The following is a 27,536-nucleotide window of genomic DNA, read 5'->3' as shown; positions in this document are numbered from 1 at the left end:
CACAAGGTATAAGTATCAGATGTTGACACTCACCAAGTCCATATTTGGAGATTAGACATCACAGGAATTATGTTTGCCTTTATGTCCCCTGACTGGAATGATAACACAGAGGGTAGGGCATTTGCCTTGTATTTGGCTAACCCGGGTTCGATTGCTTCCTCCCTCTCGGAGAGCCTGGCAAGTTACCAAGAGTATTCTATATGCCAAACACAGTAACAACAAATCTCACAATGCAAACGTTACTGGTGCCCGCTCGAGCAAATCAATGAACAACGGGACAACAGTGCTTATGTCCACTAAGACCTCAATTCCTCTGTACTTCTTTTTCAGTTCCCTGTGTCTCTGATGGTTTACCTAAACCTGTAAATGTCACATTTCTATCCATAAACATGAGGAACATTCTACAGTGGAGTCTACCAGAGGTCCTGCAAGGAGTTGAAGTCACTTACACTGTACAATATTTCATGTAAGTTGTTTTTTTTCTTTTAACTCATCTATAAACACAAAACTCAGATATTTGTCAAATGAGCAAATATTATTGCAAGAAATAAGGGTTTGAAGAGAAGTTTTAGATACTTCATGTTAATTTTTCTTGTTATGTTGTATTAGATTAAATGTTACAATGGCTTCCTTGTGGAGACAACAATCAGGTAATGGGAAGTTATTTAAAATCAGAAAGAAAATTGATGAAAATGTTGTATGACTTATTCTATAAGAAGATGTCATCTCTGAAGTATCTAAACATCTTCGAGTTGTATACATTTTTAAATAAAGCTCTGTGCAGAGTTTTTTGCAAGCAACTGTCCTCATTATAGCCACCATTCAATGTGCATTTTCACTTTTCACTTCTCATCCAAAACTCTTTGCAAGCAATAAAGAACACAAAACAAAGTTGGCAATGCTATCTCCAGAGAAACAAAAGAGATGGCCACAACACAGGGCACAGATTATAAGGCGTGCAAGGTAAATACCATGAAAATGTAAGCAAAATAAACACAGATATGAACAAGTAAACCTTTGTTTTTTCAACTTCAACAGAAGACAACAACTTCACAAGAATAAATGTCTAGGACTAAGAGGCTTAGCTAGCTATTGAAGGATGTGAAATCTGAGTATTGCGCTGCAAGAAACTGACAAAATGTTTCTGGGGATCCAGTTTGATTCTACAGGATATCAGAGATGGAAGAGCTAAAGGGAAATAAAGTTCAAGTGAATATAGCCATTGATGACAGCCCATGGAGAAGCCTAGAGTGTGAAATGGTACAGGAAGGAGGGAAGGAGAGGACTGCTGGAAGATACTCTGGCATTTTAAAAAAATAACATGAACCCCATTGTCTTTCTAAACTCTCAAATATTAAGGGCAGGCCAGCTCCCTGGCAAAGGGTAATAAAACTTGGTGAGCACGCATGTGACAGACCCTCACTCTATCCACTTGCTAAATTCCAACTCCTGAGCCCATAAAAACAAGTATAGAAGACAGTGGAATATATATTCATAATTACTGGAAGAGGAAAAAAAGAGGTAAAACACATGCACACACAGTCACGCACACACAAGTTAAAGGTTCTTGAAGAACTTTCCTGTGAAAATAGGAGAATATTCAGACAAAGGATGGTCAACTTTGAAGTCTATAGGTAATACGATATCTAATGGTAAAGCTAAGAAAGAGATAACAAAGAAAATATTCCAGGGGCTGAAGTGATAACACAGCGGGTAGGGTGTTTGCCTACGTGTCCGACCCGGGTTTAACTCCCAATATCACCTATGGTCCCCTGAGCACTGCCAGGAGTAATTTCTGAGTGCACGAACCAGGAATAACCCCTGTGCATTTTCTCTCTCCTTCTCTCCCCCTCTCTCTCCCCCTCCACACCTTAAAAATCCTCCAAATAAAATATATTTATTCACTGTCTGTCTACTCCTGAAATTCCTTTCTGCAAGGCGAGACAAGAACCCAGTCACCCCGGGTCCCAGGTGGCAGAGACGGTCGGCAAGAAAGTGACCGTCTATATCCTCCCCACTTCACATAAGTCACACTGATATCACTGTCACCTGGGAACCAGTTGTGTAAAGCAATTGCCAGATAAATCATTTTCTAGCATTTTCCATTGGTAAATAAACTTCGTATTCTGAGTCTTTTCCTTTACTCATAGAATTTTTCCCACTTTTCCTGTTTTCTAGCAATAATTTATGAATGGCAGTATTATGTTTTCTTTATTCAGTAGAGCGGCAGAGCCTGGCAAGCTACCCGTGGTGTATTCGATATACCCGAAACAGTAACAGCAAGTCTCACAATGGAAACGTTACTGGTGTCCACTCGGTGAACAACGGGATGACAGTGCTACAGTGCTACTGGAGTTCAGATGAAATCATATGTGTGGTGTGCTCAGTAGAATAAGCTAATCATTTTATATAGTTAACCCAGTAAGATATCTAGAATCACATATACTGATGTTTCAGATTAATAATTTTCAGGATAAGATATTTTTCTCTTGGTTCTATTTTTTCATAGTACTCAAAGGCTTCCAGTACTATTAACAATGACCTCAATTATTTAAAGTGTCATGATCAGGAATTTGTCAGAAGCTGATGCTTTAGGAAAAGGCGTCTCGCTGCCGAGAAAGGGCTCATGTGAATGTCTTTGCTTCCTTATCCATTAGGTGGAGCAAAGAGCTTGCTCTGTCCCTCACATATTTGTGTGATTCAGAAAAGGATTTAAAGGGAAATCCACAGCCCCATTGCTCTCTAAGAGCAAACAGTCTAGACTGTACAACCTTTAAAAAAGAATACTTAAAAGGAAACTGTCCTTATTGAAGTGCCTTCATTCTTGCACAGGTAAAAGCTGAACAGGTGTAGGACTTCAAACTGAGTTCCCAAGGCAATAGGCCTTGATTCATTGCCAGGCACTGAGTCTGGCTGGAGAACCTTGGGGAAGTTCTATTTTACATGAGCATGCTTTTGAATTAAGTTTGGTTCCAAAGAAAAAATTTAAAAAAAAAATTTTAAGTATGTTCCTTGGATTTGAGATTTCACAAAACATGTGAAATGCCAATTTGTTTTCCAAATAAAAATTAATCAAAGTCTATTGTTTTATGAAATAATTGTGGAAAAAGAAGATACTCTTTAATTTATGTATTATTTTTATATACATGCTGGATACCCCATGAAATAATTCTGATATCACCTTGCATCTGGGCCACTTATAGTCTCATCTTTACTCAGTAATTTTCAAGGGAATGGTTAACACATTCATCCCCACCATCTACTCGGCTCAGAACCCTTGTTCTGTTTCTTTTTCTTTTGTTTGTTTTTGTTTTATTTTGGGTCACACCTAGCAATTCTCGGGACTTAGTCCTGACTCATTTCTGGCTGGGCTTGGAGGACCATATATAGGATGGCAGGAATCGAAACCAAGTTGGCTGCATGCAAAGCAAGCACCCTATCTGCTATATTATGTATGACATTGATATATAAAGAAGGTTCACAGAAAAGACTAACATTGAAACAGCCAGTCAGTAAAAGGTGAAATTTAACAGAAGTTTAATTATATATGCCAAAGGAACTTCATGCAGAAAATATAGTGTATCAGGAAAAAGTGACTCAGGGGCTGGAGAGATAGCACAGTGGGTAGGGCATTTGCCTTGCATGTGGCCAACTCGGGTTCAATTCCCAGCATCCCATATGGTCCCCTGAGCACCACCAGGGGTAATTCCTGAGTGCAAAGCCAGGAGTGACCCCTGTGCATCACCAGGTGTGACCCAAAAAGCAAAAAAAAAAAAAGTGACTCAAATTCTAAATATTCCTCTCATTAGTCCTGTGAACTTTAACAACTTCTGTAATCTGTCTTGCTCAGCCTCAGTTTCCTCATCTCTAAAAATGGAAGAAAATAGTGACACCTACTTCCTAAGGTTATTTTGAGTTACATGATAGTAAGTTTACGAATCCTAGGCTCTGATTCTAGTACATAATAAGTACTTGATAAATATTTCATAGTCTTAGCAGAAAACAATCAGAGATTTCTGAGAGCCATACATCACATTTTACAATTCATAATCATTACTACCATAGTATTTATGTAATGATTCATGTCTGTCAACTTGTCTGACTTACAAAGCATTTTGTCTAATATCCAGTAAGTAGCACTTTCTCCTTTATGAACATCTGTCATGAGAAAACTGCCCTAACTCTGGTATAGCAACAAAGTTTAAGGAGGGATCAAATATGATGTAATATTTTTCCAATCTCAAGTCAAAATGTGTTGATGGTGAAGTCAATTTTAAGAGACATAACTAGCATTATTTTTTATGCAAGGGATTGAGATATTGTGGGGTAGACTGGAATGAAAAATAAATGACCACATGGCATGTATTAAAGCTTGGGTATTATAAAATCGTTGTTTCCTTCTATTAGCTATATTGATGGCTTTGTGGGCTAGGTCACCATATAGAATATGTTTCTTCTCACTGACTCATAGTTGATAAGTGTTTGATAACCCCTAGGTAAAGATGATCAGAGGGATAAAAAAGTTTTCAACAAGATTTAACTATATTTTATTGTATTTTAGTGGGTAGAGAATTTTAACATTTCCACCAAAAATCTGCTGGATTTCTCAGAGAAATTTATACCCTGAAAATGGAGGATATCCTTCAGCTTAGGCAATATTTGGTCCAGTTGGACCAAATATTGCCTTCTTCTCAAGCTAATCTCTTTCCTTCTTCTACTCAAGCTAATCTCTTTCCTTAATATTTGTGATGTCCAGTTTTCCTAAGCCCTCTAGCTCTCACATCTTAGAGTATCTTGTAGCCACCCTTGACTAAGATTCTTCCCTAGGTTTTGCTTTCTTCGTGGATAATTTGTTCACACACCAATGTACAGTTTTATGCCATTGACTTCAAAATAGTTTATCTTCCCTTTGCATCTTCTCCTAGTTGTGCTTTCAGTGCTCACTCAGCTTCTGTCTCAAACATTTATTTACTGAAAGCTCAGCATAAGATAACCACACCTATGATCTGTTTCTTCTGCACCCTCATTTCCCAAATCCACTTTTCTTCAACCCGCCTTTTCTTCCTTACTACTGAGCACATCTATGCCAAAGATAAAGAGGCCTCCCACCTAACATCCTCATTTTCTTCTTCTCCACATGGACCTATTACAAAGTTCTCTCTCTCAGTCTTTCCTTCACCTGGTCACTAATTCCACTGCCTTATGTTGTTAGTTTACAAAGCTCTTCCACCTGGACCACTGACATGTCTTCTTAACAGCTTCCCAGGGTACTACCACTAACCCAATACATTCCCTGCGCTGCACCAGAATTAACTTTCTAACACACACACACACACACACACACACACACACATACACACATACAAACACACACATCTGTTGAATCCCTTCCATAGCTCCCAGCACAACACTGTCTCCTTCACCAACTCATATCACCTAAATTATCTGTTCCTTAGTCTACGCTACCTGAAAATCACTGAAAATACTTAATACTCCTCATTTACGATGGATGGTGTGTGTGTTTGTGTGTGTGTGTGTCTCTCTCTCTTTCTCTCTGTGTACATACATATTTTATGTATAAGACATCTTCAGTGATCTGTGTCCACACTCTAAAAGGCTGTGTGGACCTGTGCTAGGGACTGAGACACCTTGTTGCTTGGCCTGGCAGTGCTGGGGGCCACCAGGACTACAGCTGGTGATGCTTGGGATCCATGGAGTACTTGTGACTCAAACTCTACCAGTTGAGCTGTTTCCCCAGCCTGAGCATTGTACTTTTTAACTAAAGCAAAGGAAAACTCAATGTAAGTAACCTAGTGAACATCTTCATGGCTGTAATTATTAAAAATGCAGATTTGGGTATATATTCCAACCAGGAGGATTTCCCCCAGAGTCCATGAAGGCAAGTAGATACTTTTGAATGTTACGAGAATGTCAAGGTAATTTTTCTTCTGAGGGATGAAAAGAAAACTAACTTTTCTTAAAACTACCATGAAACTGATCTTTGAAAACCTAGTGGATTAAACACACTCATACAGATAATTACTAGAAGAGTTAATCACACAAATGAATTTCTTTCCTGTAGCCCTAGTGTAATAATAAAATAGATGCTTTCAAAATGTACTATCCACATTATAATTTACAGAAAAGAAAGGTGATTACAGAAACTCTGACTCATGCTCCTGACAACTAATGAAAAAAAAAATGCCAGCAGCAAAAGTGGGTTCTTTTTTATCTTGATGACAGGCACTTTTGTTGTTCTGAAGAGAAGGTCTTTAGTTCCATTCAGTTTCATATAATGACTGATTTCTTTCCTATTGTCAACCAGAGAGGGCACCTCATCATTAATTCAGTTTTCTTCTTTACAGATACGGGCAAAAAAAATGGCTGAAAAAGTCCGACTGTAGAACTATCAATAGAACCTACTGCGATCTCTCTTCTGAAACATCTGACTATGAACACCAGTATTATGCCAGAGTTAAGGCCATTTGGGAAACAAATTGTTCAAAATGGGCAGAAACTGGAAGATTCTATCCATTTTTAGAAAGTAAGTAACATAAGTAAGATCAAAATTATTTGACCTGGGATAGTGGTCTCTCTCCTAAGCAGCCAGGGCTCTGGATGGCTCTTTTCTGCTGTTCCTCTGACTATTCATCAGCTGGTGGAGTGACCACCCCAAGATGCTTCACCTGGCCGGATGTAAGAGTCTCACCTCTAGAATGAAAGTCTTGGCCACGATCACTAAGATCTTCCCAGATCCACAATTGACCCTCCCTGCAAATAGAATCAAATTTTATTTTTTTGCATTATTTATTTTAAATGGCTGACAGGTCTTTTTATGACCCCTGAATGAGTTTGTAAAGCATTATTATGTCCACAAACTTGATTAAAGATGGTTTTGATCATCACACTTAAGTCATTCTATGTTGCAAACTTGACAGTGTGATGATATAATGTCTAGGTGTAACAGAATTAAAGCAACATTTCCAGTGTTTGCTTCTTTTAATTTCTCCATTCCATGGTCTGTGATTTTTTTCAACCATGGGACACCCTCTGGGACCTGGCATCATAGAAAGGACAAAGCAGGGAGGTCCCCGGAGCTGGGGCATTTCCTGATCCCTTTCTCAGTCAGGAGGCAGCAAATTGCTCTCAGAATCAAGGCAGCTCTGCTCTCTCTGTTTTCCTGCAGGTCAAGAGCTAAGAATGGTTTTTCTATAACTATTATTTAAGCAATAGTTACATCAAAAATTGCAGGGTCTATAAAGTGCAAAATATTTATTTCTGGACCTTTATGAAAAAGTTATCCAAATTCTATTTTAGATCATTCTTATCATATCTCCAAAAGTCTTTAGCAGTGTTCCATTTCTGCACGTCTGATTTTTACCACTTATCAAATTATAGTCATTTTGTTTATCACCAATTTTTCACATGACAGGCATTTCCTAAGTACTTTTAGCAAATTTACCATCAGCAAGTACTGTTTTTCCATGTGGCTAGAAACTAAAAAATTACAACAATTGAATTTGCCATTTCAGCATTGTCAGGATGTTTGAAATGATTTGATGTTTCAAGATTTGATAGGACACAGGTCCACCTTAGACCATCTGAGGCACCTCCTGGAAGAGAGGTGGTTTTAGAGTTTTGGTGCCAGTAGAATTGTGTAATAGTATTATGTAAGTTGATTTTTACATCTGAATATGACCCTTTCTTTTTTTTCTTGCCTTTAAGCACAAATTGGCCCACCGGAAGTTGCTTTAACAATGGATGAGAAATCTATTTCTATTGTTCTGACAGCTCCAGAAAAGTGGAAGAAAAATCCAGAAGAAAGTTCCATTTCTATGCAACAAATATACTCTAATATGAAATATAATGTATCCATATATAACACTAAATCAAATATGATGGTAAGCCTGAAATGAATTTGGGACATAAAATTTGTCACTTTTTTGCTGCTAATGTTGAAATGAATAGTGGTCCTGGTGCTTTAATTCTCTGCATGTTAATCTAGGAAGCTGTGGTATCCAAAGAGATATCAGAAAATATGCAGTTGTAGCTGCTATGTAAAAATTTAAAGAACTTCTGGTCAATTTTCTTTAGCAGAAAGTCTTTGCTCATGGAGTCTGATGTTGCCTTTGAGCAGACAGCAAATGGAGCACTTTTATCTAAATAATATCTGTCAGTCTCCAGAAACAAGAAAATGGGGCAGCGTGGGATATGATATCCATCCTTTTTCCCAGAAGTGTTCTAGTTCCTGACCATGTTCTACCAAACCAAAGGAAAAGTGCATTTTAATACTGAAAAGGAAGCACTTAGTGTTAGGAGAGGATATATAGGGGTTGTGGTCTTTTGTTTCATGCTGGAAATTGATTTTAGCTTCTTTTGCAATTCCTTGTGCTAGTGGGCCCAGTGTGTTACCGACCACACACTGGTCCTCAGTTGGCTGGAACCAGACACCCTATACTGCATCCACGTGCAGTCCATTGTACCAGGACCCCCTCGCCTTGCTCAGCCTTCCGAGACGCAGTGTGTCAGTACTTTAAAAGGTAAAACTTTCAAAAACCTCAACTGGTCTGACTAAGAAAATCATGTTCAGCTAAAAGGAAGAATGTCAGTGTAGACAAGTTTTGGCAAATCATATCTAAGCTTGATTTAGATATTTAGAAACAGGTTGAAGCAAGGCAGAGATAACCGTCATCAGAGATGCATTGAACCAGACTCAGATTCTGCCTTTGAACTTGACCAGCTTTAGGGTGTATTTTCACCCCCTCAAGGAATTCTCAACGCCAATCTTGGTGTTTGAAGCCAACAACCCACCCAAGATCACATGGATATATATATATGCTTTAAAAAATATAAAAGAAGGGACAGAAATAGTACAAGGATTAAGGCACATGCCTTGCAAACAGCCAACGCTGACTCTATATCTAGCACCTCAGGGTCCTCCTAGCTTTGTTGGGTGGAGCCCTCAAAGACTCCTGAGCACATCATTGGGCCCTCATATTGAACAACTGGACCAGGAGTTGCTATGGCGGCCCCTGATCCTTCTCAGCACCACTTGCAAGTCCTCCCCATGCCCTACAAGATAGTAGTAATTAGGAACTTTCATGCACATCATTTAAAAAATCTCTCTAGTATATAATAGGAGATATCTTGTCTTCCTGAATTTTAGACAGTTTTATTACTAGAGCAAAACATTATTTTTAAAGAAAACTTTAACTGATTGAGACTCTGTGACTTATAATACTACCAGTAATTGTTCCTGAGCACCTAATTCCAATTCTAACACTACACCCATCACCAGTGTTCTTACCTCCCTCTTCCAAGGGCCCCCAAATTCCTCTCTCTAAATACCCCCAAACTCAATTGCATAGATGAATTATCTCATTACATGCCTTTGGGCCTTTGTTGCTACCTTGCTGTGTATCTTTAAGTCCCACATATGGGAAAGATTATTTCATACCTATGCCTTTTCTTCTGACTGACTTCACTAACATGATATCCTCTATTTCCATCTGTGTTGCTGCAAATTGCATGATTTTATTCTTTCTTAGAGCTTCATAGTATTCCGTTGCTTATCTATGCCACAGATTCTTGATCTGTTCATCCATAGTTAGTCATTTAGGTTGTTTCCATAACTTGACTATAGTACTAAATATGTTGATAGACATAGATGTGCATACATCCTTTCAAATTAATTTTTTTGTGTTTGGGGGATAGATGCAAAGAAGTGCATTGCTGATCCTAGGAAGGACTATCAAAAATATTCCTCACTTTTCATAATCCTTCATATTGCCCTCATTTCGATGACATTCCGACCACAGGGTTCCTTTCTCACCACAACATGCTAAATACTGGCTGTTTCCAGACATTTTCATATGTGCCATTCTCATATGCATAATTCTCATTGCTGCTGTGCTTTGCATTTCCCAAATCATGAGTGACATTGAGCACTTTTTCATATGCCTGTTGGTCATCTATAGAACAGAGCATTATTAAGCCTGACTCTTCTCTTCTCCCTCAAAAATACAAATCACAGGTTCTACATGTTGCCTTCCAATGCAATCCTCTGTAGGGGCCCTGGATCAGGACATCTGTAATCACCCACTCACTCCCAATGCCTCCCCTCCCTCTTTTATTTGACCACTCACATTTCAGAACTTCGATGACAGGAAACTGTGATGAGGGAGTTTCTCCTTGTGAGAAGACACAGGACTGGGATATGTGTTTGTTTCATTTCATGTTTGTTCCCCAGACTGAAGGAACCTTGAATTCAAACTTGAACCTTGAAAGTAAAACCTAAAGCTTTCTTTCATTGAATGGCCCTCGATCCTACTCTTTCTCTTTCACATCTATTGATCCCAGATGAAGATAACAACCTTCCCACCAAGCCTGGTTTTGTCACCTGTTCCCATGACACAGTGGCTGCCTCCCTCATCCCTCCAACCTCACATATGATGAAGTGACACTGTTTCTGTCATAAGGCATACGAGGGCATCTGGACAATACATACCAAAAATGAAATTGTTGAATATCTCCCTTTATCAGACATTTTCCATGAAAATTTTGGATTCTCTGCCATATGTCAAATGAAGCTAATATGGCAAGCAAGCAAAAGGTAGAATGAGGCAGATTGAAGAAATCATTTGGAAAAGGGGTTCTGTTTGCTAACACTTTGATTAGTGGCCAAATGGTAGGAATGACTTTCCAACAGAAGTCATTTAAACAGTTGGAAGAGCAAACAAAACTAAAGTACAGATTGAGTTAAATACTTAGCAAGTGGAGCCAACTTTCTTACTAGTCCTGAAAATAGAACCAAGTAATGTGGCCCCACTTCTAGTTCTAATCTTTTCTGAGACATCCCAGCTGCTAGATCCCAAAGATACCATTCTTACACATTGCCATAAAAGCTAACTTTTTCTTTTAAAATCACAATGACCTTTTAGGGAGGAACTATTCTTCCAGCAATAATTCTCTGTAGAGTCCCCAATTCCTAATATAGGGGCTAAAGTGATAGCACAGCAGGTTAGGCATTTACCTTGCATGCGGCTGACCCAGGTTCGATTCCCAGCATCCCATATGGTCCCCCGAGCACCTAGAGGAGTAATTCTTGAGTGCATGAGCCAGGAGTAACCCCTGTGCAATGCCAGGTATGACCCAAAAAACAAAAAACAATTCCTAAGATACCAATAAGGCTTATTAGGCTTATTATAGCAAACATGTGCTACTGTGCACGAAAGGCCATCAGTCATAGTCATCATTCTTTTTAATTAAGGAAAACTCAGTCCGGAGACCAGAGATTTCATGAAGAGGACAGGATTGAGTAAGAATCTAAAGTAGGAGCAGATGGTGCTTGCCACCTACAATATCAGTGTGGTGGAGTAGAAACCTCTCTGGATAGAACCTGACCACCTATATGGGCTTTGGGATTGTCCAGAGCAGATGGGTCTGCACTTGGTCCTGTACCTAGAGTTCTTATAAGGGCCAGGGTAATCCCTTCATGATCCATGACATTTACTTGGTCTTTTGCTGGATCAGATTTTTTCCTTTTAGGACTGAGCATCAAGAGTATTAAACAATGACATAAATAGAATGCTCCCAGGGTACACCTGCTAACTTTCTTAGTATATAAGGAAAGCTCTAGAACCTTTATCACTTGTGCTAAAACCTTTTCCTACTGCCCTACTAGGCAGGAGTCTCCAAACACACACATACACATGTATATAGCATGTTTTTGGAATCTGTTAAGTACAAAACCTGCAGGGCAGGCCCCCAGGATGGAGAAAAAAAACAGAGCTGATACTGCAGTACTTGTCTGAAGACTGTCTGCAGGCAGAATTTCTGCCTTCCTCAGCATCGTCAACTTTTTTCTATTAAAGCCATCAGTTTATTGGATATAACCTTCCTGCATTATAGAGTCAGCTACTTTGATCTACTCCAGTCTTTCCCACAGTTCCACAGTGGACTCTAGAATGGTCGGTGGTTAGAGAGTAGGGGCCTCAGAGGCAAATTCTATATGTTCTCTAAAAGAAACTACATTTACACAATTTTTTAAAGTAATTTTTAAATTACTTAACCTAAGTAATTTTTCTTTTATAAGGGAGGTAGCAGGTCAATAGAAATTTGGGAACCTCTGGTCTAGTCTGCTAAATTGTGTTAATCTCACTTTTGAAAAATTTCTTTCAAAGATGGAGAAATAATACAGTCAGGAGGACACTTGCTTTGTATGGAGCTGACCCTGGTGCAGGCCCTGGTGCTCCATGCTGTCTGCCGAGCCTGCCAGATGTGATACCAGAAGTAAGCATTGAGCACAGCTGGATTTGGGTGTGACCCAAAAAACAAAACAGAATCAGACGAAATTGCCTCCCCAGAAATATCTGAAATGTTTAGCAATTTATCTAAGTTGACACATGAAATTTACCATCACAACTTTCAGGTACCTCCTAGGACAATAGCAACTACAAATTAATCCCCAGGAGCTCTCATTTTCTGTTGTATAGTCTGACCACTGGTGGGCTAGGACTATTTTTCTTAAAATTAGTAACTAGGTCTTTACATTCCTCTAGATCACGTACCTGTGTCATGCTTTGGAAAAAAATTACTGCTACTCTCAGTACTCAGTACAAACCGCTCAGCCACCTTCCTATACGCATCCCCAAATCCAGTCTTTTCGAGAACATCCATCTAACTTATGTAATATGAGTCACAGAGTGATACCATGCTTTCTTATTCTTTGCTAAATATAAGGAAAATATTGAATCAAATAAGTGTCATGAAAAAGTGGAGTAGTTTAATGGGATCTTCACAGGAAGGTTTTATTGTTTGATTTGAAGGGTTGCAAGTTGCCTTTTATTGTTTGATTTGAAGGGTTACACATACTGACCTTCACATACAAGAGACAACATAAATCTCTGGGGCTGGAGTGATAGCACAGCGGGTAGGGCATTTGCCTTGCATGCGGCCAACCCGGGTTCAAAACCCAGCATCCCATATGGTCCCCTGAGCACCACCAGGGGTGATTCCTGAGTGCATGAGCCAGGAGTGACCCCTGTGCATTGCTGGGTATGACCCAAAAATAAAAAAAAAGAAAGAAACAACATAAATCTCATGGCCAGATATAAGATGTTGGAATATCTGCTGACTAGGGATGTTGAGTCATTCTTGTTCTAAAAGTCTGATATGGGTCCATATGTTCTCTTAGAACTACCTGTTTCTAAGAAAAGAAGATCCTGAAAGCCCTTAAAACATTTAGCTGAAGCATCTCAATTTATGAGAAACTGAACTCATAAGTGTGATGACAACTCTCAAAGCCTCGTAACATTGTCAGTGTTTTCTTACCATGCCAAACGATGTCCCTCACCTCTTATTTTTTACAGATCAAACACCAACGTTGAAGGTTAAAATCATCTTCTGGTATATTTTGCCAATATCTATTACTGTATTTATTTTTTCTGTGATGGGGTATTTCATGTATAGATACATCCATCTTGGAAAAGAGAAACATCCAGAAAATTTGGTAAGTGCTTAGTGTAGCCAGAGTCCTTATTATAATAATATACCTCCAAAAGGTTATAAGAGGAGAGAAAATTTTAAGTTAAAATAATTGATAAATTAAATGATGCTTTCTGTACCAGAGTAACTTCCTGATATAAACAAAAGGAAAAATTCCTTAGATTCTTCCAAAGATTATTTTACTTAATAACCATGGTAGAGTATTAGAATTAGGTACTGAGATAAACCAATAAATTGTGTCATGACCCCTTCTCTTCTAGAGAGTGATTCTTTTCTAGAAAATAGAATTTCAAAGTTATATACGAAGGCAAGTTGAAAACTGGTACTTTTTTGGGGATAAGAAAGGCACTGAAACTCATTGAGAACATCTGGAGTTCTCATGCCTGGACTTGGTTATTAAAGATGAATAGAGATAGAACACTTTCCTGAAACAGAGGAAGGAACAAGGCCAATGATGGAAAGATGTTTGGGCAACCACATAATATTGCTCAGCCATAAGGTTCCTGATAAGAAGTTGTGAAAATGAGGTACTGAGACTTCAGAGGGTTGGTAGGCACAGATACCAGGGAAACTGGTATGTTATTCTCAAGAGCTGGCAAAGAGAAATCTCCACAAAGTTTTGAGTGGAGAGTGTCATGGTCAATGCCATGTTTTCGGTCTGATTGGATCATAACTCTAGGACATCGTTAGGGTAAATAAAAATAGAAATAATTTAAACAAATATGATACAGTAGCAGATATCCTGTGGGGAGAAAATGAAAATTTAAAAGAAGAGAGCAGGATATAGAGCTGAAGACAAGGACATGGAGAAGAAACATATTTTGGAGGAAAATGTCATCTTCTAATCATAATCTAATCATTTACAACAAGGAGAAGCAAGAAAGTAGTATTAAACCCAGTGCTTCTGCACTATCCACTGAAAGAATCCAAAGTGATTAGTGTATTTCAATGATAAAAAGTATTCCCTGTGGATTCTTGCAATTTATGTTTATGTATACATGCAACATGTATTCCTGTTAATTTGGTTTTGTTTGGGTTCTTTTTGTTTGTTTTCTAGTTTTCTTCATGTAAGATTCATATGGAGCTTTGTTAAAAGTCTAGAGAAGCCTTTCTTAGAAGGAAATTGCATAGAATTCACCATGGACTTTTGAAATCAAAAACTTTGTAAAATTGGGGCTGGAGCAATAGTACAGTGGGTAACGCATTTGCCTTGCACGTGGCTGACCCCGGTTTAATTCCCAGCATCCCAGATGGTCCTCTGAGCACCCCCAGGGGTGATTCCTGAGTACAGAGCCAGGAGTAACCCCTGTGCATTGCCAGGTGTGACCCAAAAAGAAAAAAAAGCCTTGAAAAATTATGAGATAGGGGGCCAGGAACATAGTAAGACTAGGACACAAATCTTAAATGTAACTGACTCACTTCAACTTCTGGGAGCACCTGGGCTCCAAAGCATCACCCAGTGTAACCCTGAATGCACAAGAGCTCTGCAAGGGTGGACCTGGTGGTCCCTGGTGTGGCATTTACCTAGTTTGGAGTGACCCTCTGGCTGCCTGAGTGCTGATGGGAGGCCCCTTCCACCAAAAAAAAAAAAATAACTGTGACAGAAAATCCTGTACTACAGTGTTTAATGTAGGATAATAGAGGAGTGTATCTAGTCAGTGAGGACTGTAACTCATCACTGAGAGTCTCTTAGATAGGAGCTATCCTTCATTGAACCCAGAAAATTTTAAACTCAGATAGTCTGTATGGTATGACTTGGAATTTTTCTAATTGCCATGAGCTAGCATTTTAACTTCAATTTCATTTTTGTGTTTGTTGTTGACCTCATATAGTATCTTAAGAATTGTATGTTAGGAAAGTAAGTAAAACAAATCTGACTCATATGTCTTACTCTCTTTTCATGTCCAGTTTTCATGTCCATTTCACGTTCATTATGATAGATCCCAATGGGGGGGGGCAGCCAAGGTGATAAGCTTTTTGTCATGTTCAAAGCAAATAACAAAACAATTTTACAAATAGTCTCAATTGAGGTTTACCTTTCTTCATGTGGCAACAATTCTAGTTTCATGGAAATTAAGAACGGATATTTGAGAAGTAAGAAGGAAGGTTTGAGAACTTAGATTACTCCCTTACATACCTTCATCCAGCTAAAGGAAAGATAGTCTCATCTTGACCCTTTGATCGGGTTAATACCCACCCTGTGAACCACTTCCCATTCAACTGGTATTTCATGGATCTTGGGTCTCTTGCTTCCATATGAGTGAGGTTTTCTGTATATTCCAATCATAATTTCACTTGTTTGAGCTAATAGGAGTGGGTCTTTAAAACTACCTGCCAACACCTTAAATTCTTCTTTTCATGTCACTATAAATGAAAAGGTGAAAACCATTCTCTTCTCTCTTTATAGATTTTGATTTATGGAAATGAACTTAACAAAAGATTCTGCATCCCTGCTGAAAAAATTGTGATTAACTTTATCACCCTCAATATTTTGGAGGATTCTAAAATGTCTCATAAGGGTATGAGCTGCATAGAGCAAAGCAATGATGTGTTGGACATGAATGATTCTGGGGCCCTCGGGGACTGGGAGCCCCAGCCAGACGGTGTGGAGGTGAAACACTTAGGGTATGCTTCACACTTGGTGGACCCTTTCTGTGACTCCGAGGAAAGCACCAATGGTCCTTCCCCTACCCAACAAGTGTCCCTCATCAGAATACATGCCACAGATAAAGCAGCCATTACTCCCTTTTGTGCACAGCCTGAAGATCACAAGATCGGTTTGCTAGAAGAGGTGTCTGTACAAGGAGCATTATTTGAGCAGCAAGAAGCTTTGACAAACTCAGACCCCCAAAAGCAACAGAATTCATGCACCCTTCAGCTCAGAGAGGTAGACCTCGGGTCACAGGAGCACATGGACACAGAAGAGGTGCCCGAGAAAGAACCATTGGCCACGTTCGTGGATTGGGATCCCTGGTCTGGCAAACTGTGTATGCCTTCTGTACCCAACGCCGAACACTATACAGAGGGATGTGAGCATCCTGGGTACGCAAGACACACAGGGGAGGGACTTTTATCTAGACTCTACCAAGAGGCAACTCCAGACAAGCCAGCAGGAGAAAAGGAAGCCTATCTCAAGCAATTTATGGAGGAATGGGGATTATCTGTACAGATGGATGACTAATAGGCAGGCTTCTCTTTGTCAGACATCTTACTAGTACAAGGCACATGAGTGCAAACTCATGAGTGGCAGCAGCAACAAAATACCTGGGATAGAATAAGTTCACTCTGACTTTTCAGTGGCATTGAGAGATACCTGTTTCTCCTCTCTTCCCAACACTTGTTTGATTCTGCCTCACTTGTGGGTCTCTTACAATGATGTTGGGGACCTGGGCTTGTCATTTCTTTGTACCAAGAAAACTGTCAATAAATAAATGTTTGCAGATTTTCTTTTGCAAGATTTTTGTAAATTTTTTGCAATGTGTGTACATTGAATCTTTAGTATTGTCACACTAGCACACTTCTACAAAGACTTACTGAGCACTTAGGATGTGTGGTTATAAGAAAGTCTTGAAGTCCATTTATTTTTATAAATAAGACTTATTTTAAGATTGTGCTAAATTGTAATGAGAATGAAATACTTCAGTGTACAAGCATCACTAATTGGTGCTAAGTTAGTCACATTTCTGGACCTCCAACTCAATATTAAAGCATAGTAATCCATGTTCAGAATAAAATGAGGCACAGTCCCTTGTAAGATCATCTTTGGACTTTTTCACTTGTTTCTGGTTTCTGAGTTAATTTTTTCAAAATCGTGTTTGTTTCCTAAAATAGTAAATCCTGTATCAAAAAAAATGTAACAGAGGTTATCATTTCTTCTCCCCTGTTCTTCCAAGTGCACCTGAGGGAAATCTCCTTGGTCACTGGGGTTCTCCCTTCAGATCTGGTTCAGAAAATGAGGTTGAATAACTTATTACAGACCCTGTTCAGTTTTAGAGTAATTCAACAATGGTGGGGAGAGGTTCTGTGGTTTGATGGTTGAGTAGGTTTAGGAAATAAACAAGTGTTTGGAAGAAGAGCCAGTACTTGGGGAAAGAGCCTGCCTCAAAGAAAGCCTACCCCAAAGGATAACTGAAGTGTTTGATGTCCGTTTCTCTTCCTCCAGAAGTGAAAATTATTCCAAAAAAATAATGGAAAATTCCAACCCTTGACTCCACTCCTCCTACCCTCCTGGTCCTCCTGGACACACTTCCTCCACCAAAACTTGAACCCTGGCAGATGAGGTCAGCAGCTGTAAGAGGCATCACATCAAGTTGGTCCTGGTGTCTCAAACAGTCCTCTTTGGTTGCCAAATTTACAGCCTTGTGTTATAGCCAAAAGATCCACAATAACCTGTGGACATAGAAAGCTCAAAGTTGATTACCAAGGAAACCTACAGACAAAGGCCAGTAGTCAGTACTGTGCTAAATCCAGAGTGACTCCCTCCTGATTGTACTTCACTCCTTTTGGCCCATTTTTCCACGCATAGCAGAAACAGTGAGACTCTCCTCAGAGAGCAGGTTCACCTACCTTTGGATGCTAATGAAGATTTCTGCTCACATTCCACATTGATGCAGAATTAGTGAGTAGCTACAGGGTCAAATTTTCTTTGAGAATAATTCAAATAAGGTCCCACATGAACTTTTTTATCACCTCAAACTCATCATAAAACATAGTAGCAGAGAGTAAAACCACTTGGGTGTTGTTACTGAACATTTGGAGTATATTATAAATCTGACTCTGGAATGACCGGCTTACCATTTTATCAACTTCTTCCAGTTCAAATATCTTATTGCATATGGAAGACAGTCTTCTTTGATTAAGCATATCATACACAAAGCTTTGGGTACCACAATGATATGGTACACTTCCGGTTGTAGTTCCTATATCTCAATATATACATTAGTCACCCCATGCAGGAATACCACCTGCATTTGACTACGCTAAATAGCTTTATAATTAATTCCTTATGGAAAATTCTTAAGTATAAATATTAATTGCTTTTATTTATAATAAAATGTTCTCTCAATAATTTAGTAGGGTTTGCTCAAAAGAAAATGCCTTTTTAAGACATAATTGCGTAGTTTATAAGCTAAAATTAGTTTATAAACAAAATTACTATTATTGTTATATTAAATATCCAGTTAGAATGAGCAATCTCTCAAGACTTGTCAGAGTTTATATGAAGGAATAACTGTTATCCACACAATCTTAAATCAATAACTAAGCACATAAAAAGCAAAAATATAACTATATAAAAACTCTATTAAAAATTTGACAGAATTTACTGTAGGAACTAAAGTGTACTATAAAACACTGTTATCCTTCTTAAAGTCTAGCAACTATTCCCACTACTTTGCCACTCAAAAAATTAAATTCTACAATCATATTGCATTAAAATATGACAAAATCTATTAAGTTGAACCATATAAAATTATTGACATTTGGTTGCTTTTGATCTCCAGAAACACAATTTCCTATGATTTACCTTAATATATATTTGTTTTCATCATGAATTCATAATCCATTGATGTTCTTTCAGGAAAACAGATATCACCCATATTTCCTTATTTATATTTTTGGCAGAGACAGACAACCCTGTTAGAAGAGACAAATTTTGGAGTCCTGGCTTTTTGAGATTGTCCGCAGATCCAAGCAGTTTCAGATCTAATGGTTTAATTTAAAGCATAATTATATTAACCAGAGTGTTCTGTTCTTCTCAATCTTTGTAGACATGATTCTACCAGTTTTGAAAGGCAAATTTATAATACTGTAAAAGATGTTCAGTGGTGGGACAGAATGAGTTGTTACTATAACCAAAAAAAGAAAAAATGAGCAATTGATAAGTTTGGCTTATTCATTTCATTCACAAAATATTTGTTGGCACTTCCTCTAGGGTCCTCATCTTACAAATAGGAACAGTAACTGCTTAGAGTTGATTCGAAGATGAAGAAAATTATAATATAGTCATCTTAAAGAAAAGTGCCTAGCAGAGACTGGGGTCTCTCTGTTTGTCTCCATCCTTTTTTGATATCAAGAGCTACGTGCTTAGCATGCTTCTAGAGAAGTCTTTTGGAAAGATGACTTTTTGTTTGTCTTTTTTTTAATTGAGTCACTGAACTATGAAGTCAATCATGATTGAGTTTCAGGCATACAATGTTCCAACACCAATCCCTTCACCAGTGTCCACTTCCCTCCACCAATGTCTCCAGTTTCCCTCCTACCCCACTGCCTGCTTCAGGGGCTGGCATCTTTTTCTTTTTCTTCTAGGTTCTGTGGTTACAATACTACTATTGATAGGGATGCATCACTTTACCGCCTTTCAGCACCTCCCCCTCCTCACTAGACTGACCAGTTTCCTCCACTAATGTCCTAGTATTTCCTTCTCTGTCCTACTCCCCAACCCTCACCTCTTGGCAAACTTCCTACTGAAGACAACTTCTCATGTTCTCTTTTCTACTGCTTTTGGCCATTAATTCCCCTGTACTTTCTTAATATCTTGCATATGAGAGAAATTATTATTTGTCTATCCTTCTCCCTCTGGCTAACTTCACTCAGTACAATAACCCTTCAAATCCATCCATGAAACAGCAAAGTGTATGACTTCATCTATTTTTATCAGCTAAGTAGTATTCCATTATGTACATGAACAATAGCTGCTTTATCCAGTCATCTGTTGTTGAGCACCGGGGTTGTTTCCAGATTTTGGCTATTGTGAATAGTATTGTAATGAACAAAGGAGTGTAAATGTATTTCCTGTATTTTTTCTGGTCCTTGGGGGTATATTTCAAGGAGTAGAATTGCTGGTTCATTTAGAAGCTTCATTCTGAGTTGCTGTTGTTTTTAATAGTCTTCAGATTGTTTTCCAGAAAGGCTGGACCATTCGACACCTTCACCAGCAGAGATGAAGGTCCCTTTCCCCCCATCCCTACATCCACACAGACACTAGTGGGTTTTCTCTTTTTGATCTATGCCAATTTAAGAAAAACTGTTTTGATTCAAAAGCAGAATTTACCTCAATTGCTTTTCTGATCTAAAATATAGTAATGATTCATTTCCTACCTAAACTTCAGAATGAAATATTAAGGACCACATTTCTTGTTTTGTAAAAGGCACTCTAACTTTGAGTTCTATTTACATAGTTTCTTTAAAGTATGTCAGAAGTACTGAGCATTTATTTAAAGTTGCTATTTCAGTATTTTGCAATACTCTCTCTTTCTCTCTCTCTTTGTATGTGTATGTGTGTACACCTTCAAATATGAACATTCTTTTGGTGCTTCTTATGGTGGATAAGAAACATATTATTATAGGTGGTATACCTGTGTGGGTAACAGTCATTTGCATCCTGTCACCTTTGTGTCCGGGACCTTACTAGATGTAGGAAACCATCTCTGGGTCCTCATAGGATTACATCCCTACACCCGAGAGAAAGTGGAACTGAAATGTTGAAGGGTCAGTCTTGCTAGCAAATACTGTTCCTTCACTTGCTAGCTGTTGGGGATATAGCAAGACTCTTCCTAGTTAGATAAGTTTTCTTCATGGAAATATTTCTACATCCCCTAAATGCTAAACAACTGGGTATATGAAAATACAACCCACACAAAGTGAATGCAACAAAGTGAGAGCCACAATTTTCAGATAGGAGGAGAGTGAAGAGGAGTCCTTGTGACCTCAGGCTGTGCTCAACTTGAAGGATATCAGTGAAAAAACTATTTGTGCCACCCAGAACACAAGGCTGGCCAGCATGTAAATCTAATGAGAATACCGAACAGGAACTCTGACAGCCTGGAATGGTGCACCTGGGCCACAAATCAAATTCTTTCTGGCCCACACATTACCACCCCCTGCATCTTAAGATGTGTTTTAACTGAATTATTTGAAAGAACTGTGTTCCTTCATTTCCTTTGTGTTTCCCCACATTGTTGCCTTCCATAAATCTCCTATCTACAGTTTGTTTCAAAGATTTTATTCAAAAACAAGTATCTATAATTTTAAATAAATAGTGCTATGGTTATGATTGCTTATCAATAGTAGCTTTTTTTCACTACAGAAGAGAAATGCTCATTCTTTCCATGTATAATAACTGGAAATAAAGAGGAAAAATAAAACTATCCTGTAATACTCCTATCAACTTAAACATGATGTAAACATATTAATAAATGGTTCACAGTGGAGGAAGGGGAGATTTTATTCTTCAGGGGACTTTTTTTTTTTTTTTTGCTTTTTGGGTCACACCTGGCAATGCACAGGGGTTACTCCTGGCTCTGCACTCAGGAATTACCCTTGGCCGTGCTCAGAGGATCATATGAGATGCTGGGAATCGAACCCAGGCCAGCCGCGTGCAAGGCAAATGCCCTACCCGCTGTGCTATCGCTCCAGCCCCTATTCAGGGGACTTTTGGGAATGTCTGGAGACATTTTTTCAGACAAAACTCAATTGAAGGTTACCTAGCAGTTAGTGGGAATAGGTCAGGAATACTGCAGTGTCGTACCCCCACCCAATAAAGTCTTTTAAGGCCCAATATCAAAAATGCTTAAGCTGAATCCTGGGGTGCATTTTTCAGATACTTTCACTATATATTTGTATTTTTTTTCCAATAGAAGGGTTGCGTTAATGTCTCCAAAATTGCTCCCTTCAGGATCCAAGGAATGTGAGTACAGGGGTTAGACATTTGCTTTGCATATGGCTGGCCCAGGTTGGAATCCTGGCACCACATGTCCACCCTAAGCATCCAGAAGTATCCCTGAGCAGTTAGGAGAGAGCCATGAACACTGCATGGTGTGACCCAATGGATAAATATTCTACTTTTAGGAACCTGAGAGATAGTACAATGGGTAAAGTACTTGCCTAGTACATGACCAGCCCCATTCAATCCGTGGTACTGCGTATGACTCAAAGAGCCCTGTAAGAAGTGACCCCTCAGTACAGTGCAAGGACCAAGCACTGAGCATAGCCAGGTATGAGCCTAAAACCAGCATATATATGTGACAGACTTTCTTATCTAAACAATACTTAAATTAGCTTTATAAAACAACAATTATATTCAAACCAGAACGATAAAAAGAGCAGATTAGAGAGGCAGGGGGTGGTAAGGGATGGGGTGGTGGGAGGGATACTGGGAACATTGGTGGTGGCGAATGGGCACTGGTGGAGGGATAGGTACTCAAACATATGACTGAAATGTAATGACGAAAGTTTGTAAGTCTGTAAAAGTAAATAAATTGAAAAGAATTAAAGAAAAAAATAAAATAAAAGTTCATATTTAAACATATTTAAAATACTCCAGATTATTAATAAAAGCATATATATATATATATACATTGAAAAAAAGAGCAGATTACAACTATAGAAAGAGCAGGTATATTTTTTCAAAACCTTAGGCTTGAAGTGTTTTTGTCCTAGCAGTAATCAAAAGTTGGAGGTATTAAGAGCAAAATACTGTGAATCCTTTAAAGTAACTGAACCTTAGGGGACAGAGAGCTAGTACAGCAGGAAAGATGCTTGCCTTGCACACAGTCTACCCAAGCTTGATCCCCCGCATCCTGCATTCCCTGAGCCCCACTAAAAGTACATGGGTGGAGGGAAATGACCACTGGTGAAGAGAAGGGTGCTCAAACGTTGGATGATTGAAACTCAAACATGAGCAACTTTATAAATTTGTGTCTCACAGTGATTCAATAAATTTTTTCAATAATTTTTAAAAATCATTAAAAAATATTTTTTAGAGGCATCTCTCAGCGCAGATCCAGGACTAATCTCTAATTCATCAGATGTGGCCCCCCAAAATTCTAAAAATTAATATAACTTAATTAAATAAGAAATTGAACCTCTTGGGGCTGGAGCAATAGCACAGCAGGTAGGGCATTTGCCTTGCACATGGCCGACCCAGGTTCGATTCCCAGCATCCCATATAGTCCCCTGAGCACCGCCAGGGGTAATTCCTGAGTGCAGAACGAGGAGTAATCCCTGTGCATCGCCAGGAGTGACCCAAAAAGAAAAAAAAATTGAACCTCTTGGCTGAGGAAATGGCTCAAGGGCATAGAATGCTTTGTACCCCAAAGCCGCCCAAAATTTGATCTCCAGTATCCCATAGTTCCCAGACATCACAAAACTAGCCTGCAAGTACTACTGGTATGACTCCAAAACAGAATCACAAATCACAAAATCCCATTAATCATCGATTTCTCGAGCAGGCTCAGTAACCTCTACATTCGTCCATTCCCTGAGATCTTAGAAGTCTCTCTCGACTCGGCCCTCCCAATGATGTCACACTGGAGGCTCTTTCAGGGTCAGGGGAATGAGATCCAGCTTGTTACTGGCTTTAGCATATGAATACACCATGGGAAGCTTGCAAGGCTGTCCCATGTGGGTAGGAAACTCTGAGAAGCTTGCCAGTGTCTCCCAGAGGGAGAAGTAGGCTAAAGACATCAACGGGGGCCCCAGGAAAGACAGCAAGGCGTGCAGGCAAGAGACTCTGCATCGCTCTCTTCTGGGAGCTTGCTTTTAAGTCTCTGGGTGCTGACCGTTGATGGAATTACACACACCTGGGTTCCTCTGCCAGTACCTTCATGCATGAGGCCTGTCCGAACATGTGGAGAGGGGCCTCAAGCATGGCTGTAGCTAGGTTCTGGCGGTCTTTGGCCGCTGGGAGCTCTGCTCAGGGTGGGGAGGGAAGCTGGAGCCCATCCTCTCCGAGGGGCCCCGGGGAAGACAGCCAGGCATTCGGGCAAGAGACTCTCTGCCACAAAACAGAAAAGATAATAAAACCTCTCATGAATGATATTTAAAAAATCCCTACCTCCCCAAAATGATTGTCACTGTCATCCCATTGCTCATTGATTTGTTTGAGTGGGCACCAGTAATGTCTCTCATTGTGAGACTTATTGTTACTGTTTTTGGCATATCCAATACGCCACGGGTAGCTTGCCAGGCTCTGCCATGAGGGTGAGATACTCTCAGTAGCTTGTTGGGCTGTCCAAGAAGCGCGGAGGAATCAAACAGGGGTCGACTGTCGACTGTGTGAAAGGTGAACGCCCTACCACTGTGCCACTCCCCAAAAGGATTATGAGAGGGTAATTTATCTATGAGGTTATTTTTGAGGTGCTGGAGCTCCCTCTATGGGGAAGTTGGGGTCACATGTGTCAGTACTCAGGTCTTTGTGACCAGGTTCCAGGAACTATATGGAGTGCTGGGAATTGAACCCCAACTGGTTTTACCTTGCCAAATTTCAGGGGAAACGTTAATGGTTAAGGTCTAAAAGTCTTGCTGCAACCAAGACTCCCCACAGAAGTGAGGGGAGAGGGAAAGCTGGTTTGTGATGCAAGTTGAAAGTAAACTCTGTTCTGTTCCTCTGTGTGTCTAAAGCTCTAGCTCTAGCTCTTAGGGTTGGAGGAAGATGAGTCTTTTATCTCTTATTCTTCCTTAGGAGGTTTTTTAAAAATTTATTAAAATACCATGAGTTACAAAGTTGTTCATAATACAGTTGTTTCAGGCGTATAATGTTCCAACACCACCAGTGTGACCTTCCCTCCATCAGTGTCCCCAGTTTCCCTCCCACCCCCAGCCTGCAGCCCCCCCCTCCCTGGCACATAACAAATTTACTTCATATTGCTTGCTTCAACAAAATTTAAATAAATGGCAAATAGAATGATAGAAAATAAATTGATTGGGGCCGGAGCAATGGTACAGTGAGTAGGGCGTTTTCCCTGTACGCGGCCAATCCGGGTTCCATCCCCGGCATCCCATATGGTCCCCTGAGCACCACCAGGAGTAATTCCTGAGTGTAGAGCCAGGAGGAACGCTTGAGCATCATTGGGTGTGACCCAAAAAAGCTAAATAACTAAATAAATTGGTGAAAACAAACTTGTTATCGCTATGATTTTAACCTATGTAAATAAGGAAATTAAAACCATTTAATACAATATAATAAAATGCCTACTCTCATTTAATAAGTAAGTTTTCATTGCTGGAATTTAAAATATATTGGATTAAATTTTATTTTCTACTTGGATTTCATCATGGTAATAATCATATCTTACCTACCATTAATAAAACTTTTTTTTAAGTGTGCTAATATAACAAGCAAAATAAAATAAATTACTGTGGGCCTACTATGGGGACAGGCTTGAGGGGTGGTTAGGATAATTGGAGACAATGGTGAAGGAAGGTGATGTGGCGGGATTGGTGTTGGAATATTGAATGCTTGTAACAAATTATCATGAACAACTTTATTTATTTATTTTTGCTTTTTGGGTCACACCCGGCAATGCACAGGGGTCATTCCTGGCTCATGCACTCAGGAATTAGTCCTGGCGGTGCTCAGGGGACCATATGGGGTGCTGGGATTCGAACCCGGGTCGGCCGCGTGCAAGGCAAACGCCCTACCCGCTGTGCTATCACTCCAGCCCCTATCATGAACAACTTTATAAGCCCCATAGTTTAAATAAAGTGTGTGTGGGGAAGAGTGGGGGGGCACTCTATATATGTAGGTCTTACCTAAAATAGGTAAGACTTATTTTGAGTTTTCATTTTGTCATTCTCTGGAGTAGGTATTTCCGGTTCTATATTACCAACTCAGAAGATGGTCACTAGGCTTCTGTTTATATTTTCAAAGACAGGCTAGTCCAACAATGAACTCTACTGGTGATGGACACCATCAGTCAACTGTCTATACCGATATTGACTTTTATAGGACATTTGAGTTTATTTAGCCACTGCTCTTAAAGATCTCAGATAATGAAGACAATACAAATTATTTTTTCTTCTCATGAAATTTTTTCTTTGTCATTTTAAACTTGATTTGCCATGCTGACACTGTAGGGAATTTGATGTTAGGGGGAATCACAGATGAAAATTTTAACAAACTCTCAAAAGGAAGCTTGTACTATTTTATTACTATTAAATTTATTAACTGGATTTTAAAATAAATTGATAGCATTTGATTAATAAAAGAAAAGATAACAATAAAACAAACAGAATTGTTTTATTTAACTGAGTGATAGATTAACAGAAGGAGACTTAGTGTGAACAGATTCAAAAGATAAATTCTGAACATAAGAACCTTGGTTTAAAGTCTCACTCTGGTACTTCTTATGTTTGTCACTTTAGGTAATTTATCCAATCTCTTGGGATCAAACTTATTCACCTTTTAAATGAGAGTATTTACTGTCTTTGACTTGTATGGTGGTGAGAAGCATTTTTATTATTATTATTATTATTATTATTAAATCCACCATGACACAGTTACAAAGCTTTCATGTTTGAGTTTCACTCATACAATGATCAAACACCCATCCCTCCACCAGAACACGTTCTCCACCACTAATCTCCCCAGTAACCCCCCCTTTACGACCCTCCCCCTGCCTCCATGGCAGACAATTTCCCCATACTCTCTCTCTCTATTTTTGAGCGTTATGGTTTTTAATATAGATACTGAGAGGTTATCACATCTGGTCCTTTATCTACTTTCAGCACACATCTCCCATCCCGAACGAATCCTAAAGCCATCATTGTCTTAGTGATCCCTTCTTTATTCCAGTTGCCTTCTCCCCCAGCTCATGAGACAGGCTTCCAATTATGGAGCAATATTCCTGACCCTTATGTCTACTGTCCTTGGGTGTCAGTCTCATGTTATGCTATTTTATATTCCACAAATGAGTACAGTTCTATAATGTCTATCCCTCTCTTTTTGACTCATTTCACTTAGCATGATACTCTCCATGACCATGGTGGTGAGAAGTTTGAGTGAATCAAAATATTTAATGTTCTTAGGGGCCAGGAGTATGATTCAGTGGTAGAACGTAAAGCCTGCACATTTGATGACCTGGGTTTGAGTTCTGGTACTGCAGCCTCGCCCCCTCCATTTCTAATTACTACCAGATATGGCCCTGTTGACCCAAAATAATGATGGCAATTTAAAAGAATAAACAAGATGTATGATTTCTAAAGTAATATTCAAAGGGATATTTTTGTTTATTTAAAGTCCCCAAGCATAT

The 27,536-nt window shown here is 39.2% G+C and overlaps 1 protein-coding gene across 1 annotated transcript; it reads left to right on the top strand.

Annotated features, from left to right (window-relative positions):
* Positions 1-374: 374 nt before the first annotated feature.
* On the top strand, positions 375-16,769 carry IL20RA (interleukin 20 receptor subunit alpha). Its single transcript, XM_004609008.2, has 6 exons — positions 375-466; positions 6,366-6,544; positions 7,726-7,901; positions 8,396-8,540; positions 13,371-13,510; positions 15,914-16,769. The coding sequence occupies exons 1-6, from the start codon at positions 390-392 to the stop codon at positions 16,685-16,687; spliced, it is 1,491 nt and encodes a 496-aa protein (XP_004609065.2). The 5' UTR covers positions 375-389; the 3' UTR covers positions 16,688-16,769.
* Positions 16,770-27,536: the final 10,767 nt, after the last annotated feature.

This window comes from Sorex araneus, chromosome 4, assembly GCF_027595985.1.
Source record: "Sorex araneus isolate mSorAra2 chromosome 4, mSorAra2.pri, whole genome shotgun sequence".
Lineage (NCBI taxonomy): Eukaryota > Metazoa > Chordata > Mammalia > Eulipotyphla > Soricidae > Sorex > Sorex araneus.
This window is presented reverse-complemented; position numbering and strand designations above follow the sequence as displayed.

Coding starts and splice junctions, on each gene's coding strand:
- IL20RA (XM_004609008.2), top strand. CDS start 390: ATGAGGAACATTCTACAGTGGAGTCTACCAGAGGTCCTGCAAGGAGTT. Junction 467..6,365: donor TACACTGTACAATATTTCAT/GTAAGTTGTTTT, acceptor TCTTCTTTACAG/ATACGGGCAAAAAAAATGGC. Junction 6,545..7,725: donor ATTCTATCCATTTTTAGAAA/GTAAGTAACATA, acceptor CTTGCCTTTAAG/CACAAATTGGCCCACCGGAA.